This window comes from Leptosomus discolor, chromosome 1 (genome assembly GCF_034619465.1).
Source record: "Leptosomus discolor isolate bLepDis1 chromosome 1, bLepDis1.hap2, whole genome shotgun sequence".
Taxonomy (NCBI): domain Eukaryota; kingdom Metazoa; phylum Chordata; class Aves; order Leptosomiformes; family Leptosomidae; genus Leptosomus; species Leptosomus discolor.
Genome location: NC_141391.1, coordinates 131,528,967 through 131,548,188, shown reverse-complemented (window position 1 = coordinate 131,548,188; position 19,222 = coordinate 131,528,967). Strand labels below are relative to the sequence as shown.

The following is a 19,222-nucleotide window of genomic DNA, read 5'->3' as shown; positions in this document are numbered from 1 at the left end:
CCGAGCGCGGCTGCAGTGTAGCACAGGCTGGCTTTGTCTGGTTGCTGTGCGGCCGCTCTCGTCATGCTGGTCCCGCCTGACCGAAGCCCGAAGTCGGGAGTACCTATTTAGCCGCCTGCCACCCACGCATGAAAGAACCGCTGGATGCAGGCGGCTGAAGACCCCCCTGCATGGGCAGCGGGCCCGAGCTCTGCAGTGCGTCTCCCTCCCTCGCTGGATGCTCACCTCCCGAGAAGATGCTTTGCGCCCCGATCTGTGCTGAACTGCCAGATCCCGCTCTAAATTTTGCTTTGTTGGCCCTTCTCCCATGGGCTCTAAATTTTGCCTTATTGTCCCTTCTCCCATGGGCGAGCCTCTGCAGCCGGCTCTCCCAGCTCACCCACCCGCCCGAGCTCCACCGCAGCTGGCCGGCCGTGCCAGGCGAGGGCCGGCGCCTGCTGCCAGCAGTGCCTTTCCCAAAGCCGGAGCCCCTTGCGGCTGAGCCGCCTGCGTTCGTTTCACACGAAAACCCTCCCGGTTTCTGCGCCCACAGCGGGCAGCCTCGGGAAGCGCTGCCGCGCTGCCTGCCCTCGCCCCGGCCGGCCGGGGGGCTGCGCTGTCCCCTGCTGCGGAGATGTCCCTGCGATTCGGCCGCTGCTGACAGGAGCTGGATGCTGTACACCCCCCAACCCCTAAGACCCCCCCCCCCCCCCACTGCAAAGCGTTGCTCTGCGACAGCCTGAAAGGCGGCATAGCGGGAGAGGACGAGGCGGGGGCCCCCGCGGCGGGCTGGGCAGGCCGGCCAGCGCCTTTCAGCCCTGGTGTCCCGCTGCCACCGGCTCCCCACCGGCCTCCGACCCCCCACCGTCCCGGTCTAGCTTCGCTGCGGCTGCCGAACCCGACACCCGGCCTCGCAGCCCCAGCCCCGAAAGCGCTGGGGAGTGGGCTCTCGGTCCCCCGGGGGTGGGCTGCAAGCTGGGCTCTCGGGCTCCTCCTCCAGAGATGCCACACGCCACTCGCTTGACCCTGGGCGACTCCGTGCCCCCTCCGACAGGGACGCGCCGGGGGTGGGGGGCGGGCACGGGAGCGGGGAGAGGCCTTACGGCGGGGGGAGCATCGCACACGCTGCCGGGGGCGAGGGATTGCGGCTGCGTGGCCACCTCTACTCCGGGGCACGGAGAGAGAAGAAAAACTCACTCGTAGTATCAATACCGTGATAGAAATTGACCCCGACAGGAAAGAAAGCAGCCAGACCTAAGCGAGAGCGGGGAGGATTTTTGTAGGTTTCCGCGCCTTTGCTGGGCATTACCGGGATGGGCTGTAGGGAGCCGAGAAGGCTGCGCTGAGGGAGGGATAAAGGTCCAGCTGGGTCACGGGGTGCCCCACTGCGGCATCTCCTCTCTCCCTGCGTTCTCTTCCAAGGTTTCTATCTTCCAGCTAGGAAAAAACCCTGCGAGATGGTCGGGGCGCATGGCGAACAGGGACCGCAGGCACTAGGAGCAAATCCTTCCGGGACAGTCCCAACTTTCGTCCTGAGACAGCTCAGTCCCCGGCAGCTTTTTGGTTACTAGAAACTAAGGAAAAACAGTATTAAAAATAATAAAAGCTCTCTTAATAATAAATCTGGGCAAATTCCGGGCACGGAGCAAGAGCGGGCAAGGTTTCTGGTGCAGAAAGGGAGCCCGGGCCGGGACCCGACGGATCATTGTCATTTTGTGGTGACAGGAGCCGGGTTTCTGGCGTGCCGGCTTTACCCAGCAGTCGCGTATCATGTGGGGCGAAGTAAATCGTGTTTGAAGTTCCCGGGGTTGTGCCACGGACATTGCCCGTCGTGGAGGCCGGGCACCGCTCTCCTGCTTTTGTGGTGGCACCCAGAGCTGACAGGACGGCTCGATAAACGCCTGTTTTCGATAGCAAACTGATCACATCCCGCAGCCACCACTCTTTTGAATAGTCCCATTAAAGTCCGCTGCGTTTTAGGATCGGCCTTAAACGGGATTGTTTACAGTATAACACATCATGTATGGGGTAGGGGAGCGCACAGACCTCTCTTGATTCAAAGAGCTGTGCCTTGAAGAGAAAAAAAAAATCCCTCATATTTATTTTTTTCACTGAACACACATTGAAATGCTGTGAGCAGCTCTGCTTTCTTCCCTAGAAAAGCGGACTTCGGATCCCGTCTCGGTAACAAGGGGCCGGTTGTCCGCCTGCAGCGCCCCATACGAGAACCATTGTGTGCAAGACGCGCAGCGTTTTCTGGGGAACGCCGCTTTTTCGGCGTGTGCGAGGTGTGGGGAAAGGCGGGGGACAAGGGGAAAGCGTGACTGCCAGGTGAGTCCGGCCTGGACCGGGGGGAGGTGAAAGCAGGCTTGGGTGCTCCCGTTCATTCTTCCAGCCCGGCAGCCTCAGCTGGGGCAGCTGCAAGGTAGCGTGGGCTCCGTGTGTGGGTGAAGACCCTGATCACCCCACCCATCACACTCAATCCTGCGGGTTTGGGAGCCGAGGGTTGCACTGAAGTTGGGAAAAAAATCAAAACAAAATAAAACAAAGCAAAAAACCTCCCCCAAACTTCAAAACCCTCAATTTACCCAAAATTGTAACAGCGGCAATAATCTGCGAGGTAGCTATTCAACGCGCTGCCGTGTAAATTATGTTTGATACCGGTGTGAAACTTATTTATTTTTCTTTCTCGGCGAAAAAGTAGAGTCGGGCGCCCATCTGAGAACAGTGACCTTTTAGATTAAAATCTCCCCGCTGGGACTCCCGCGTGGGCTGCCCCACGCCTGGCCCTGGCCCGGCTTTCCCAGTGCTTCTCGCATCCCTCTGGCCGCGCCGCGGCGAGGTGTGGGGAGAAAAAGGAGGCATCCGCGGCCCGGTCCGGGCTCGGACGAATAGCGTTGCTGAGCCCAAGCACGGCAGGGATGAGCCCCTCGGGCTCCGGGAGATGCTTGTCGTCTTGCGGGCAACCTCCCCGGGACCGGCCTTGGATCTAAGAGCGAGTCTGGTTAAAGCTCTTGTCCTAGAGCTTGTCTAGATACAGCTACGCTGCCGGCTTTTACCCTCTTTCCCCTAACGCCCCAGATCTCCTCCGGAGTCACGTAAGGGGCTGTTTATTTCTTGGGGGGGGGGTGGGGGGGGAAGCAAAACCAGCCCACACCCAAGATGACTTTGACAAGACACTTTGACATTTCTCAGTCCCTTCCCGCCAGCCAACGCCACCCCCGAGCCCACCTGAAAACGAGGGCAGGGGAAGGAAAAAGGAGGCCCCGGGGAAACCTCAGCGACCCACTGCAGATGGGGTCGGGGGAGCGCGCAAGGGGGCGGCGGAGCCCAGGCCCCCCCTTCCCCCCTTCCCCTCGGCACCAGCCTCGCCGTGTGAGTCCCCTCGTCTCGCTTTGCCATCTCTTTTCGGGGGGGGGGGTGGGGGTGGGGGGCGAGTGGTGGGCAGATATGGCTGTCAGAAATGTAACGTGGCGAGTGACGAGCTGTGGACAGGCTGGCATGGCTGATTAGACACCTATTTTCCTTCGCGTCCCTCTCCTGCTCGGAAGAGCCGAGCGGAGCGCAGCCTTTTTGGGGAGATTTCTCCTCTCCAGCGGGCGTACCGGCCTCTGCCCTCCGTGGAGCTGCCTCCTGCTTTTCGCCACCCGAGAGCTGCAGCCACGCCAATTCACCTGTCAGCAGAGCCCCGAGCACAAGGCAGGGCGAAAATCCTCAGAGGATCGTTTCTCCCCGAGGAGGAGGGGAAAGAAAACAAATATATTATAAAAAAGCGGGTGGCAGAAGCAGCCGGGAGTGGGAGTGGATGTGAAGCGGGGTGTCCCGGCGGGCGTGCCCCCAGGCTGTGCCCGGGGACTGCAGGGCACAGGGAGCGAGGAGCAGACCCAGCGCGCCCGTGTGTACCTGCGGGTTTTTATGCAAACAACGAAAGCTGAAAGCTGCAGAAACTCGGCGACCTTGCTGACAGCCAGGCGAAGTGGGTTTGTAGGCGGCAAATGAACAAAGAGACCATCTAGACCCCAGCTTATCGTCTCGGGTTGTTTTGAAGTTTGGCGTGGTAAATACAAAAAGCATGGCTTTTAACCCTGCCTGTGTTGTTCCAAGTTAGTAGCTAATAAGGCAGAAGGGTCTCTAGTCGGGACTTTCGTCTTTGTTTGCGAGGGGAACCTGCTTTGTTTGAATTATTCGTCATAATTGCCTATTTCTAAACAGCTCCGCGGGGAGGCTCCGAAATGCAGTCAGGTCTGATTAGTGCCTGCGAAGAAGCGAAACCCGGAGCTGGAAGAAGTTCAGGGACAATTTAGGTTCCCGATTCGCCTTCCCTCTGGGAACACTGGGGCCGGGATGGGGCTGAGGCTGGGGGACAGGCCTAAGGACAGAGGGTATTATGTTGCCTTGAGCCCAGGAAACCTGACGATGCATTTCTGCTCTGCCTGTTCTCCTTCTACCGCCCCGAAAAGAGGAGAGACAGAAATGATGCACGCACCCTCGTCTGCGGTGCCGCAACAAGCGGGAGAGAAGTCCTGGTAAAATGGAGGGAAAGTAGTGGCTGTTTTTTATAGTCCAAGTGTATAATCGGATTTTTTTTTTCTCTCCTGATAGAAAGCAGATAAATTTATGAAGGGAGAGCTAAGAGAATAATTACAGGGTGAAGGTAGTTAAATTTTATTTCGAGTCCCAAAGGCAAAACCTGACATTTTATTGCAAACATCTGGAAGGCTTAAGAGACTGGCATGGTGTTTGTTTAAACACTAGTAGAAATTTTTATTCTGTAAAACACAAACAAAGCCCATTTAAAAACACTTGAGACTGTAAATATTTTGCGGTGGTTCAATTCTCAAAGCCTGAGAAAACCGGGGGAGGGCGAAGCGGGGGGGAAAGAATCGATGGCATAATAGGGGTCTAATTATGAATTAGTTAATAATACGCAACAATACCGTTTGTGCAGACCATAAAAATAAATTGCAGGCATATTTTTTTCCGCAGTCACAATAACTGACCCCGCGCAGCCCGGGAACATCACCTCGCTCAAGTTTCCAAGCGGCGACTTGTGTTCGCTTTAAACCCGCATCTTAGGAGAGCTCCAGCCTCGAAATCCTCCGGTCCGTTTTAAAAGATAATCGACGTTGCGTTAAAGTCCAGTAAATCACTCGCTCACGTTATCAGACAGCCTTCAGCCCGCACCCACTGACTAGTTTTAACATTGTTTTTCAATTACTAACTTAAAAATAATGATAATAATAAATCCCCGGGCTAGGTCTGGCTAAAAGACTCGGTAAGGTTTTCTTTGCTGTGGAACAGGGTCTAAAACCGGCTGGGCTCAGCCCCTGCTAGCAGCACATCTGGACAGCACTCCCACCCCGCAGCCGGCTCCCCTTATTTCTTTCTTTTTCCAAATATTTCCATATATAAACAAATATTTTCAGGCTCGCTCTGCGACAACTGGAAAGCAGGAGTGAATGATTTCTTTATAAACCCCGGGGCCTGGCCCTGCGACCCTTGCTCCTGCCACTTTATTCCAGGGAGCAGTTTCCTGGATTTAATGGAAGCTACCCCTGCGAGAAAGGGTCTGGAATAAAGACCAGGCGAAGGGACGCATTCATCTCTGGCGGCCGGGGGTCAGAGTCGGATCTGAATCCAGATTAAGCTCAGGCCGACTCCAGATTTACGCCGCTTGCCGCGGGGAGCGGGCACCCGGTGCCTCACACGGCTCCGGCTGAGAAGAGCCCGGGCACCGGGTGCCGGCGGCGCAGAGCGGGTGCGTTTTGCTCAGCGAGATTTTGGTGCAAAGGCTGGATCGAAATCTCATCCCCCGGCTCGAGAAGTGCGTGTTTCTCGGGGCGAGCTCTCTCAGAGAAGGAGGCAGAGATCCCTGAGAGGGGGCAGTTTTGCCCCCCCCACGCCCGCCAGCCCCATCCTTCCCCTTTCCCCCCGGCACATCCTCGTGTTCGCGGGGCCGCAAGGTCGCTGCAGGGGCTGCCCTTTCCCTCCGCTCGCACTGAGAAGCAGCGATGCCTTTGTGTTTATCGCTTTTGCACCGCCCGGCACAGACGGGCAGAGGGAGGGAGAGCTGCGCTAAATTTCCCGGGCACCAGCGTAGCGTCAGGGAGGAGGGAGAGGAGCGGCCAGCGGCGGCTGTGTCCCCCCGCGTTCCCGGACACAGCTCCGGGGAGCTGCTCTCCCGTCCCCCACAAAAGGGTCTGCTCCCTGAGGTCTGTCAATTAGTGACCCTATTGGCATGGAAACCCCGCTGTGTTTCTGCTTGCTGCTGTGGAGGCTGTGTGCAGCTGCCAGGGCCGGGCGCGGGGGCTCTGACAAGGCTTACAGACCTCGAGCAGCAGCACCGAGAGCCCCTAGGTAAGAGACTCAAAAGGAGTCGGGGCTGCTTTCAACTGCCGACCCGTGAAACCACACTTAATGCTGTGAAAAACGTATTTCTGAACTCTTACATCAGCCCCCACGTTTTGTTTAAGTCGCCCTGCCTTTTTCCAACACAATTTCCTCTCACTAAAACGCTATAAATAATCCCCTATTTTCTTGGTGTCTCTTTCTAAAATCTTCCTCCAGCTTCTTTAAAAACCTTCCTGGGTGTCTCTCTCCCAGACGAGTGTTTCCGAGGCTTGCGGAAATAGGGAAACGTGGGTTGTTGTGTTTTTTATTTTATTTTATTTTTTATTTTTTTATTTTTATTTGGAAGACATTCCTTCGTCGGGGGAAGGCCACACAGCCGGGGACCTGCTGGAAACGCATGTACCCCCCCTCGGGTCCCCGCTCCTCGGTCAGTCCCGCTGCCGGCTCCCTCCAAACTCTTGCCTCTGCCGCTCCCCTCTTCCCGCTGCTTCCGCCCCGGTCAGTGCCGGGGCGGGGGGACACGACACCCCGTGTGGCAGTGCCGCTGTGCCCGGCGCTGAGCCCTCGGCAAGTGAGCTGTCAAAGGCGTTGTACAGGAGGAAAGAGGAAAGGAGCGGCGGGGAGGGGGCGTGAGGGGGTGCAGGGCGGTGATGGGGATGCACAAAACATGCTCCTCGGCCTAGATCACAGGGTTTAGCTTTTCCGGGATTTCCCGAAGAAACGGCTTCTCTCTCGGTTTTTGTCCGAAATCCCTTTCCGTGCGTGTGAACCCCGGCGGGCTGTTGTCACGCAGGCGAGAGCCAGCGCTTTAGGTCAGGGAGAGGGGGCTGAAGGGCTCCGCCGTACCATGCAGATATGGGCACCGTGGGGTCACTCTAAACGAAGCGTGTCGTGTTCCATCCCCCACCCCCGCGCTCTGCCCTCTTCACTTGCGTCCAGCCCCGTCGAAAAACCTCGACTAAGAAAAATCTCGTTCTCCCCCGGCGCTGCTCGACACAGCTCTGCGCCTTCGGGGAGCATCGGAGAAACACCAGCCAAAAATAATCCCTTCCTGAAATTTGGTGTGTATCCTCGCCCGCTTTTTCCACCGTGGCTCGATTCATATTAATTCCCTCCCTTACTTATTTATTTTTTATTTTGAGCCTATATTCAATCCTCGGTATCGAATTAATCCCCGGAGGCTTCACCCGCTGTGTTTTCCCTAGGCGGTGTTTCGCTTGACTTCACCTATTTTTCCGTGGTCCCATCAGCTACTGAAAACACACGGTGTTTCCTTCGCCGTCTCAAATGCGGCCCTTGCTCCTTTCCACTGCGAGCCCCCCGCGCCGCGCGCGACCGCGGAGCGTGGGAGCAGTTGTGGACCGGCCTCAGGCTGGAGGATTTCAGGGCAGAGGGCACAGAGGGGCAGAAATAAACCGCTGGATTATCACCCAGGCACCCGGCCGGGGTCTGTCCTGGCGGGTTTGTGCTAAAGAGGCAAAAAGTAGCGAGAAACGGGGAATAAAAATATTTATAAAAAATAAAACCCCCCTTCCCAAAGAGAAGGCGCTCACACTGCCCGAGGGTATCTGGATCTATCTGTGTCGCTGCCGGCGCCAGCCCACGCCGCCCGCCCAGCCCCGCCGCTCCACGGACACGCATCGTTTTGAAGCGAAACTTCACCCTCCCCGTCCCGAGACGTTGCTGTTGACAGGCCAAACACCGATTCCGCCGGCAAGTGCAAGTAATACATGGCATGAATGACGTTTTAAAAACACCCCTTCGTCCGGCACCCCCGGGTGGTAAACCCCCTCTCGGGTACTTTGCGTGGGGATTAGCTAGCAGCAGCCCCTGGGAAACTTGGGTGCGGCGGAGAGAAGTGCGGGAGTTATTACCTCTCTGCATTTAGAGCTATGGGTTTCCTACTGCTCCCCGTTCTTCAAACAGTTAATTCTCCCAGCCGGTGCTCCAGGACTCAGATGGCCAAAATTCCTCGCCCTGAAGCCCGAGTCTCCCTCCCCTCCCCATTGGGTGGCAGCTTTTGGGTCTCTCCCGATCTCTCCCTCCTTATTGGCCGGGGACAGTTTGTGGTTGGGTTTTTTCTTTTTTTTTTTTTTTTTCTTTTTTTTTTTTTTTCCTTGACAGGCGCACGCAGGCTGCCTAACTCTTGGAGAAAAAAAAAAAATTCCCAGAAGTTTGGATCAATCAGAGAGAGACAGAAGGAAAGGGGAGAAGAAGAAGGAAAAAAAAAAAAAAAAAAAAAAAAAAAAAGATGAAATCCAGCCTGCAGCCCCTCTGAGCAAGTGCTGGGGACCTGGGCTGAGCACACCCTCCCGGCTCTGCCTACGGAGTATCTGCAGCCTCATGTAGTGCCTTCAGGAGACTGAGGGCTGGTTCTTCTGGGGGTGCAGCTGGGGAGGGGTGGGGGGAGAAAGAGGCGAGAGGCTCTGCCTCTGGTCCCCGAGCTCTGCGCTCCCAGCCACTGGTCGCTCATCTGCCCAAGGGTCTGGGCTGGGGGATAAGATGAGTGAGAGGCGAAGATCGGCGGTGGCCCTCAGCTCCCGAGCACACGCTTTCTCGGTAGAAGCCTTGATCGGGACAAATAAAAAGAGGAAACTGCGAGACTGGGAGGACAAGGGGCTGGATTTGTCCATGGAAAGCCTCAGCCCCAATGGCCAGCTAGGGGATAATGAAGACCCGACTCAGTGCCTGGACCTCAACCCCGGTTAGTGCAACTCCTTTCTCTTCGGGACCCCCGCCCCAGCCCGCTGCCTCCCCACCGCTCGCCGCTGAGCCCTGCCGGGAGCTGCCCGCCGGGAGAGCGGCGCCGGCCAGGGCAGGCAGCGCCTCCGGGAAAACATCCGGGACTGGGGGTAGAGGAAAAGGGGGGCAGATTTTACCGAGATTGCTTGTATTTTAATTTTTGTTCGGTTTACGGGGACTTTTCTCCTGCTCACTGCGGCTCTTTCCATATCCCGCCCCCCCCCCCCCCCCTCCAGAACTCCATGATGTCCCGGGAGGGAACGGCGTGTCCCCCCCGCTTCCTCCTTCTCCCTCTCTCCTCCCTCTCTGTGCCTGCCGGTCGCGGTAGTCCTTCCCGGGTGTCTCGGGACACGCGTTTCGCCTTGCCCCGGAGCTTCCCGACCATCGCGGGGGTGCCGTGTGGATCGGGGGCAAAGGAGTGGGGCACGACACTCGCAGCCCCGCGGAAGGGATCACCCCTTCTCCTCTTCCGTGTGCCTTTCCGAGACACCGTCCGCCATCCCGGACACTGCCAGGCGGAGACCGTGCCGCCTTAGCCGGAGGTTTCGGTGGAGAAGGATGAGCAGGCGGGCGCCCCAGATCAGCGTTGTGCCGAGGCGAGAGGCGCCGGACCCTCTGCACAGGCGCCCACGCCCAGCGGGGAGCTCCCACTCCAGACCTCCACGGGCCGGGCTGAGCCCGGCGAGGGGCTGGGGGGGCCTGATCCTTCCCCCGGGGTTGGACCCGCCAGGGCTTAGCGGTGCGGTGGCGCTCCATGCCCGGGACGGAGCGCGCAAACCCCGGTGGCGACGCGGAGGGACGGCGGAGGGAGGTGTCCCCTTTCGCAGGGACACGGCTCCCGGCAGGGAAAAGGGCCTCAGCCGGGAGCAGGGGTAGCGGGCGAGGGGGGCTCCGAGGAGTCCGGTCCCCGCTACCGAGACTGGCGCCTCCAGGGAAGAGAGGTGTATGGAGCAGCGCCGGAGCCCCGGCCCCTCGGTCGGTCGCACGGTATTTGGGGAGAGAGAGCACGAGACTTCCCTCGTGGTATTTGTACTTTTAATTTTAAACTTCTATTTGTTTATTCGTTTTTATTTAAAAGGGAGCCGGTAGCTCGGAGAGATCATTTGGCTCAAGCGAAGCCCTCGGTCTTCGCTCCGCGCTGCCTCCGCGGTGCCGCCGCCGCCTCCGCACCCGCGCGGCCCCCGCCACTGCCGCGCCCTTCTCGCCGTCCTCCCGCCCCGCTCCCCAGTGCCTTGAAATGGGACAGCGGGAGCGGCCCGGCTCTCACGATTTAGTGTGCGAAAAAGAGAATTTTAGGTAATCTTACTTTTTGTTTTAATATTCGGGTGGAGGAAAAAGGTCAAGCGATTTCTGTGCGCGACCGCGTAAGAGAAAGGGCAGAAATTTCCTCCACTCGCTCCGAGTCCACTCCGCTGCACTTACAGAAGAAAACTTTTTTTTTTTTTTTTTCGTGACGTTCCCTGCGCTATCAATAAGCATCAACTGCCAAAAACGCAGCATAAAACTCCTAAACAAACAAACAAAAAAAAGGAGAATAGAGATCGAGGTGTAAAAAATACCTGCTATAAAAAAAAAAAAAATTCTGTTAAGTGTTTTTGAAGGGAGAGAAAGACCGGGAACTCCGGAGACCTCGTCCCGCTCCGCTGTCAAGGAACGGCGTTTCAATTTGCTTGTAACAACAGCAGCCCTTCCCGGTGCGGATCCTAATGAAAAGGAGGTAAAATCCCCTGCCAGGGACTCTCTCTCAGCGAAGCGACGGGCTTAAAAAAGAGGGGACATAAGCCATTAAAATATTAACACTAAAAAGCTCATGCTTTCCGAGTCTTTCCCTTTCAAAATAGTGAATATGCGAACGAAATGACAAAAATCCGCTTTCCAATAACAGAGCAGATATATGTACCAGGTTTTTTTTTTTTTTTTTTTTTTTTGGTTTGTTTGTTTTTTTTTTTTTTTTTAAATAACCGTTTCTCATTAATTTTTAGTCACAATAGGGTATATTTTTGGGTGGTCCAGAAGTTTAATTTTCCATCTCTCTATGAACCCGAAATAAAAATCCTGTAAAACTCCCCCTGCGCCAGGCTGGAGAGCGGGAGAGAATGGCTGCTAAAGCCTGAAACCTTAGAAAGCAAACGTGATGTTTTTCATAAAGCAACGGAAATCAAGAACAGTTTGAGAAATCATTTTTTAGGAGGTTGATAGACTTTAAATAAAGTCCGCGTCTGTAATTTGCACAGTCACTTCATTAAATCTAAATCCTCCGCGGTGTACCTTTGCTGCTGGGTGAAAATTGATTAGCGGCTCTATAATAGCCACCAAATTCCATCTTTACAAGACCCAATTAAGAACAAACTTTAAACTTAAAGTATTTTAAACTTGCCAAATCTCCAGCGATATAGCATAAAAATTAGAAAAGGGAGTTTTTATAGCCTCCCAAAGGTTCAAAACTCAAAGTCGTTGCCCCCCGAATAGTGTAGGCAATAACACAGGGCAGTTCCTTCTGCTCGAGATATATTGGAGGCCCCAAATATTACAGTATGCGCTGGGAAAGTATGAGTTGATTTTGCGTGCGATAACGTAAATCGGCCTAGCCCGATTTATCGATCTTTTCGCATAAACCACCCCAATTTCAGCGCAAGAGGGTCTGAAAGGATGAAAACCGTTAGCCGCGGGGAACCAAACACCGCCAAGAGAACAGTAAGGCTTCGCCCTCCTTTGTGCAGCTCGTTTCCGTGTGGACGGGTATGGGGATTTCTCATCCACGCGTTGGCCACCTCTCGTGGGGATTTTCCTCTCCGTCGCGCCCTCCCCCCCCCCCCCCTCCCCCGGGAGCGGCTCTCGGCGCCCCGGGAAGGGAGGTGTCGGAGGGGCGGCCCCGCTCCGCTCCCGGCGTGGGGGCTCCGCCGCCCTCGGTGCTGGACACGTACAAAATGCAGGCTTCGGGGGCGGGGGTGGGGGGTGGGGACGTGGGAGACAGCGCTCCTCTTTTGCCCGTTTTGGCGAAATCCCTCAGCCCTTACGCGCGATTTATCCAGTCGTTCCCAGACCCTTCGGTGACGATATTGGCGATGCCGGGCGGGCTCGAGTGCCCGAGAGACTCTCCCCGAGGCCGCATCTTCTAGGGAGAGGCGAGGTAGCAGGCTGGGAGGTGCCGGGTCAGGGAGTGGCGTGGGGAAAGGTGAGAAAAGCCAACGGATAAATCTCCCAGGTTTGTACAAAATATCTCCCGAGCATCCGAGTTATTTATGTCTCAGCCATGAATCTTGTCACCAGAGTTAATGTGCTGTTTTACGAGGCTCATTTAAAAGGGGGATAAACCCGGATTTTAATCACGTGCGTGTTTTAATCACGGAGCTGTGAAAAGGAATTCAGGATTATAGCGGCTCTCACTCATCCTCCACCAGCCGGCGGGAGGCAGGGCTCGCCGCCGGTCTCGGTGGAGACTCCCCCGCTGCTGCCCCACCGCCGGGCCGGGCCGCCCCGCATCCTGCGCCGGCCCTGGGCTCTCGCCGCCGTTGCGGACGGGAGCAGGAGTGTGGCGGGGCGCAGGCGGCGGCGGCCGCCCCTCCGTCCCCTTGGCAGGTTTGGTTTCAGAGGGCAACAAAACAATGGGCTCGGATGTCTTCTGGGTATTTATAGATTAAACCTGAGCAGCGGAAAGGTCACGGGGGGAGGCAGGCGTTGCCTCCCTTGATGTATGTATTATTTACCATCGTTTACAGCGGTGGCTTTCGTCGGCCCTTCCCTCTGCCACCCCAGGGCCACAGGGACAGACAGAGGCAGAGCCGGGCGCGCTCCTTTCGCTCGTTGAAAGTTTACGAAAGTTTACGAAAGTTATTTTTCGGAAGGGGGAGACACGTCTCCCCGCGGACGCGTTTGGCCCCTGAAACACGTCTGTTCCCTTAGGCGGTCTGGGTCGCTGCACGGAGAGACGCTCCACACGCGCTTCAGGGCAAAATGGTGCGGCTAAAAATGTGTAATTTTTTGGCTTTGGGACCGTCCTGTTCCTCGCAAAAGAGCACGCTAGCGAGTTTGTAAACGAATTTCGCCAGTGCAGTCTTCATATCACACATCCCATCGGTATTTTTGATTGCATATATTAAATGCATGCGTTGGTTAAAAAAGTAAACAAAAACATTTTCGAGAGTTTTATTTTTGTCAGTCTGCGAAGACGCTGCATTGCAAATTGGTTTTTGCTCCGTATGTTTTTCTAAAGCAACATTAACGAACTACTGTGACGCTTTGCAACAAGAGAAGACAACACGGCACACATTTTGAGCCCTACAACGTGCTTACTACAGCTGCTTATCCATAAGATTAAGATCCCATACCTTGACAAAGCCTTCTGTGGCAAGAATAAAACCTCCATCTCTTTTACCGTAGCATGTGTTCTTCTGCCTATCCTGGGAGGTGGCACACATGTCCATCCCAATTCCACTTCGCCGAAGGGTACCTGCTTCTCCTTGCCCCCTGGGCAAACCCCCGCCCCCGACGGGGGTGCAGGAGTCATGCAGTCCGCCAACTCTCTAGAGATGCAAACAAATTTTAAGAGTGGAAGAAATGTGATTGATAATACCTGATATTTTTCCTACCACTGCTTCTGAACGCTCATTTTGATGAAGTCCAATTTTTTGAGCAGTGGCTGTTCAACCCATGAGTAGGGAGTGACTTAATTTTGTTCCAGACATAGTTTCTCACTTGAGCTTTTGTTTGAGTGCTCGGTGGGTTGGACTAGGATTTCAAGAACTGGTAGAGAACTTTTTCTCATCTCTTTCCTGAGGTAGGGTGAATTGGTGTACATTATCCTTTGCATGGTCCTTGAGGCTCGCCGATGAGCAATGCTTTGTAACAATGAGGTGTAAGACAGAGAGCGTCAGCTTTGCCTTTGGCAGAAGTGCTTGGGACTGGGATTTATTGATGCAATGTCTTTCTAACAAATGTGTGTGTGACTGGGATTGTATGAATTTATTCCACCTGTTGGATCATCAGTTTGCCTCCTAAAGACGGGATACTGAGCTCAGATCCATTGCTCCCTTGTGTATACAATGGAAGGAAATGCAAAAATCTGACCCTCGTAATGCCTCTGCTCCCCCTGCACTCTGGCCGCGGAGCTAATGCTTTCCCCCTTCCCAGAGGAGACAGTTGCAGGAGGCAGATGGAGCTGTCCAGATGAGAGCCAGCAGAGCCCTGGGGGGCTCGGGAAAGGGTTGCCTTGGTCAAGTTCATACAACTCTGACCTTGGAGCTGGAGGAGACAGGGAGTGAGAAGGATTTGTCTCTGTGGTAATATGCATCTTACTGAATTGGGGAACTCCTGCTGCTAGGTTTGTGAAACTCTTCCTGCAGAGAGGTGAATTGCTTATGCTGTATTAAGAGGGCAGGTAACAGAATAATAGAGACAAACCTTACAGAGCAGAGCATTAGAAAAAAGGCAGCGTGTCAAACAATGTCTTCCTTTCTTTTACATGTATTTTAAATCTGCAGTGGTTTTTACACAGGTTTATTCCATCTGCTGGGAAGGGGAAAGCTGCTATTTCAAAAGACGTTTCTTGTCTTTGACAAGAACTTTGGGAGAATCCAAAAAGCTTCTGTTACAAGCAAAAGTCAAGTAATTCCTTACAAACCATCAATCACTTCTCCCTCCTCCCACTTGGGACTGAGCGCTTATATCAAATATCAGCCCAGCTAGCCTCTCCTCAGGCAGAAGTGTCCTGCTTTATCTGTATCTGCCTTTAAGGAAAACTGATGCTTTTTTCAGATGGAAAATTTGAAGATGTCTTCCAAGAATACTATGTTCAGGAAAGAGCATATGCATTGTTTTACAACACAGTTGGTGCCACTTAAGTCACCCTATTCACACGGATCATTGTTCCTATTTTAATCAGTTGGATTCCTGTATGACTCTGCTTGCAGTCTTATGTCTCCCAAGTCCAAAGCATAGGGTTTTTTAACTTTTCTTTTTTCCTGCCTTCTGATCTGGATTAATAGGCTTACACTAGTTTAAAAAATGCACTAAAATCAGTCTGAGAGCACTTGGAAAATTCCTGGATATATTGAGACTGGCTCATATGGCATTTACATCAGTTCCTGTTGCAAATAAAATCTATTCAAGTGTCATTTAAATCACCCCAGGCGTCCATATTGAGATCTGTAGTTTACACCGTTGATGTAAAATCAAATTCAATGAAAGAAGCTTAAGTTTTCTAAAATGGACAGTATTTCAGAGATCAACACATCTTCCCAGAGAGGCTGAGCTTGCTAGCGCTTGTTGATGGAATTACAGGATTTTATGCTAGCTCTTAGCTCTCTGACATTCTCCTGAACAATACAATTACTTTGCAGTAGTGGGATGGGAAGTTACATTTAAATCCTGACAGCAAAAGCAGGGGGGGTATACAGGCAAACGGTCTGTATCTGTCAGCCTGGGAGCTGCGTGGCTCCGTTAGGAAGAGCAGCAGCAGGCGCCCGGGTGTACAGGGAAATGCAGGCAACTGGGGACTTCCCAGCACTTCAGTGCCTAATCCTGCCCAGGGCAGCTCTGCAGAGCAGGAGATCGAAAGATTCGGATTTTCTGGTTTATTGTTTGAACTAGAGTTTCCACAGGTAGACAGTACTGTGCAGCAATGTTGAGACAATTTTATTTTCAGCAAAAAAAGGAATGTAATTTTTGCTGCTTATTTCCAGTACTGGTTAAAATAGGTTACGCTTCCAACCTTTCTTCCTGTGAAGCATCTGCTGTCTCAAAATACAATGCCACTACATCTCTTGTAAAAGCTGTAGTGTGCTTTGGTGAGAAGAGCTAGGCATTATGGTAGAACTGAATTGAAATATCTTTGAAAGCAGATTAAGAAATTTTAGAACTCTGAGAGGTTAAAACTCTGAGGGTTTGTAGTGCCAGTTCAAGTTCTAGCAACAATATTCTTGCCAGAGGCATCTTTTAATTGCGTGTTCTGCAAGATCAGAACACAACGAATCAGTACATCAATGCAATAAGTAACAAAAGCGCTTGTTACAATAATATTTACAATAATATTTCCATATGCTATTTGCTCGGTTGAGCTATCGATCTGACAGTATTGTGCAGATGGTGAAAGGATTGTCTGAGTCCAAACCCTGTGACAGGGGGTTGTCCAATATTTGCTGTATATTTGCAAATGTAAACTTACAGCTGCTAGAGGGAAGGCTGCACCTAGCAAATGTCTTAGGCCAGCACATACTGATTTACAGCAACAGAAGAATTCAGAGGAGTATTTTTCATTCGGGGACTGAGCAGAAAAAAGTGAAGATGGTGAGGAGACATTCAGGTTTGCTTGAATAGAAGTGTTAAGTGTTTTTTTTGTTTGGTTGTTTGGGTTTATTTTTTGGGTGGTGTTTTTTTGTTTTTGTTTTTGTTTTTGTTTTTTTCCTTTATGGAGAAGCAGAAAAACTTAGGTTTTGGCCAACTTTTAAATATTTATTTTTGTATCATCAAACTACCTCACCTTTTTCCATTACACAACCATTTTAAAAATGGATCCCCAAATCTCTTTGTTTAAATTAATTTAAAAATATTTAAAAAAATAAATTGCAAAATGAATTTGCAATTAAAAAATAGGGCATTTTGATTTAGATAAAAAAGAAATCAAGCATTTGGACATTCAAAACTGCTTCCCAATTTTTCTTCTGGCATTTAAAGTTATTTGTCAAATTCTGAAGAATTTCCTAAATAAGTTTTCATTTCTCCAGAGCTGTATTTTCTTGGTCAATTCACCATATATAGAATAATAAAAAAATAAGTTCAGCTAAATTCTTGCACAGTAGAATTCAGTCTCTGTCATAGTGGGTAGTTTCACTGCACTGCATCTACACCTGCTCATTCTTCTTAAGGCTTTTTCTTTTTGGGAAGGAAATCTTCCAGTATTGTTAAATGGACTTTTTCAGCAATGTACACACACGTAGCTCTTGGAAAAGAGCTTGGGAAGAAATTATTGCCAACTGCCTTTAAAAGAACTGATTTACAGTTTGTAAAGGGTACTGAACCAACTGGTTAAGAACTGACACAAATCATATTAATAATCAGCACATTTATTTTAATGCAGTCACAGCAAAAATTGTTTGAAAATCAGCGGGCCAGAGCACACAGAATAATATGAATGACTTACAGTTCTTCACTCAGGGACTGGGTGTACTCTTGGCTAGCATTAACATTTTTCCCATGACCAACGAATGAACAAAACCAAGCCTCTACTTTTAGGAGCTTCGGGTGATAGAGAGCTACCTGATCAAAAAATCTACCCCAAAACAAAAGGGGAAAACTGAAGACACCAGCGTGTCTTTGCTTTTAACGAGAGTGAAGAGCTGTGCATCGTAGACTTTTTGAGGAGCTGCACCAGTTAATAGCAGAATTCCTAAATAACATACCGAAAGTGCTGACTGACTGTGTGGATGCTTACAGACAAAAAATAATTCTAAGGAGAACACGTCATAACATTTAGAAATGTGTGGGGTGTACAATGAGTGGGTTAAGGAGTCTTGAAAAATAGCTTTTTGTTGTTTTATCCCTGAAATGCCTGCAGACCAGTTCTGTAAGTTTGAGTTTGCTGAGGAAAAAGGGATCTTGGGAACAGACAGAGAGATTCACGGGTAGACTTTTTTTAATCTAGTGGCAGCACTGGATTGTCCTCAGTCCTGCTCAGAGGATCCTATTAAAAGGTCAGTTATTAAATATTCATAGGTGTTATTGCTGTTGCTTCTACAAGCATCACTTAGTTTGATGAAGAAATTATCCCAGCGCTGCCCTGTCATCTCTCTTTCAGCTTTGCATGTAGATGTACTTTTGCATAGAAAAAATGCATGTTTATTGTGCTTAAAGCAGTCTTTCTTATCAAGGTGAAAAAATAGTAGAAGATGACCTCTTGAGAATTCTCCTGTACCTTCTCAGACCTCAACAGAAATGCTGTGACCGGCTTTTTTAAAAGCAGACTTCAGCCTTGAGGTTGTACTAGTCTCTGCTGCTGCCTTAACTTGTAATAAATGCAATAATTGGGATTTGCAATCCTAAATTTTTAGTTGACATATCCTCTTGCAAAGATGTGTATTGCCCCTGAGTTTGTATCTGCAAAATGAGAAAACGAAGGCATTGGAAGTGTCCTATGACACTGCAAAATACAGTGACACGAAGGCTGTATGGAAGCACACTTAGGAGACAGCTGCTAAAGGAGGGCCTGATTTTCCAAGATGCCGAGAATCTGCATTTCAAAGCACTTTATGGTGCAGGTTTTGTGACCTTATTTTCAGTGGCGTTAAGAATGTTTAATCACCATGGAGATCTTGACCTCTCACTTGATTTCTACTCTGAGATACCCTAAACAGACAGTGATAGCTGGAAAGTAGCCTCCCCCTCAGCACAACTGTCAGGATTGGAATGATTTTGACTTATGTACAGGGATTTCTTTTTCGTCTTCTGGAATACCCTGTCAGTCTGTACGAGTAAAATAATCATGACAGTGAGGTTAATGCCTGGGTGATCACTTTTATGCTCTGGAAGGATCCTGTTTCCCTCTGCTCTTCAGTTTTCCTGCAAACGCCTGATACTGTGAAAATTATCAGTTGGAACAGATACAGGTTTCTAGATTATGCCCATCTTCGTGATTTCTAAGTGCTCCTGCCTTTTTATTGTGTAATACAATAAAACAGCGCTCCATACAAGGCAAGGAGGCTGTTATTTTTAAACTGAGAAGTTGTTGTTTTACTTCAGAAAACTTAATCTTTTTATGCCAGAAGGTTGTAGGAAGCTGGGAAAATATAGAATACAGTACATAGCCGTGGGTGCCTAATGGTTTTTATTTTGCTCCAGAACTTAAAAGATAAATAGAAGTTTTTATTGTAGGATTTGGGAGTTTCCTGTGCCAGGGTCCTTGGAGCAAATAAAAAAGTCCTCATTTACCATCAAACAATCCTAGCAAAGTCTCCATCTGCCTAGTGGCAAGCCAGTCACACTATTCACTTCAATGCTTGGGAGTGTTACTCACATAAGACTGTAACACCACAGTTCTGTTATGCAGGTCCCTGCAACGACGACAGAGTGGCAGAAAGCCTACACTGCCCCATTACAGACTGCTCAGATTATTCTGTACATAGGAATTCAGTTTACTCCATAACTCAGGAAATTGCGC

General features: G+C 51.3%; 1 protein-coding gene across 1 annotated transcript in view; it reads left to right on the top strand.

Annotated features, from left to right (window-relative positions):
• Nucleotides 1-8,832: 8,832 nt before the first annotated feature.
• TBX15 (T-box transcription factor 15) overlaps nt 8,833-19,222 on the top strand; it is a 101,507-nt gene continuing 91,117 nt past the window's right edge. Inside the window, exon 1 of the mRNA XM_086464764.1 lies at nt 8,833-9,034. Within this exon, the coding sequence (XP_086320890.1) occupies nt 8,833-9,034 (202 nt within the window). The remainder of the gene's footprint in view (nt 9,035-19,222) is intronic.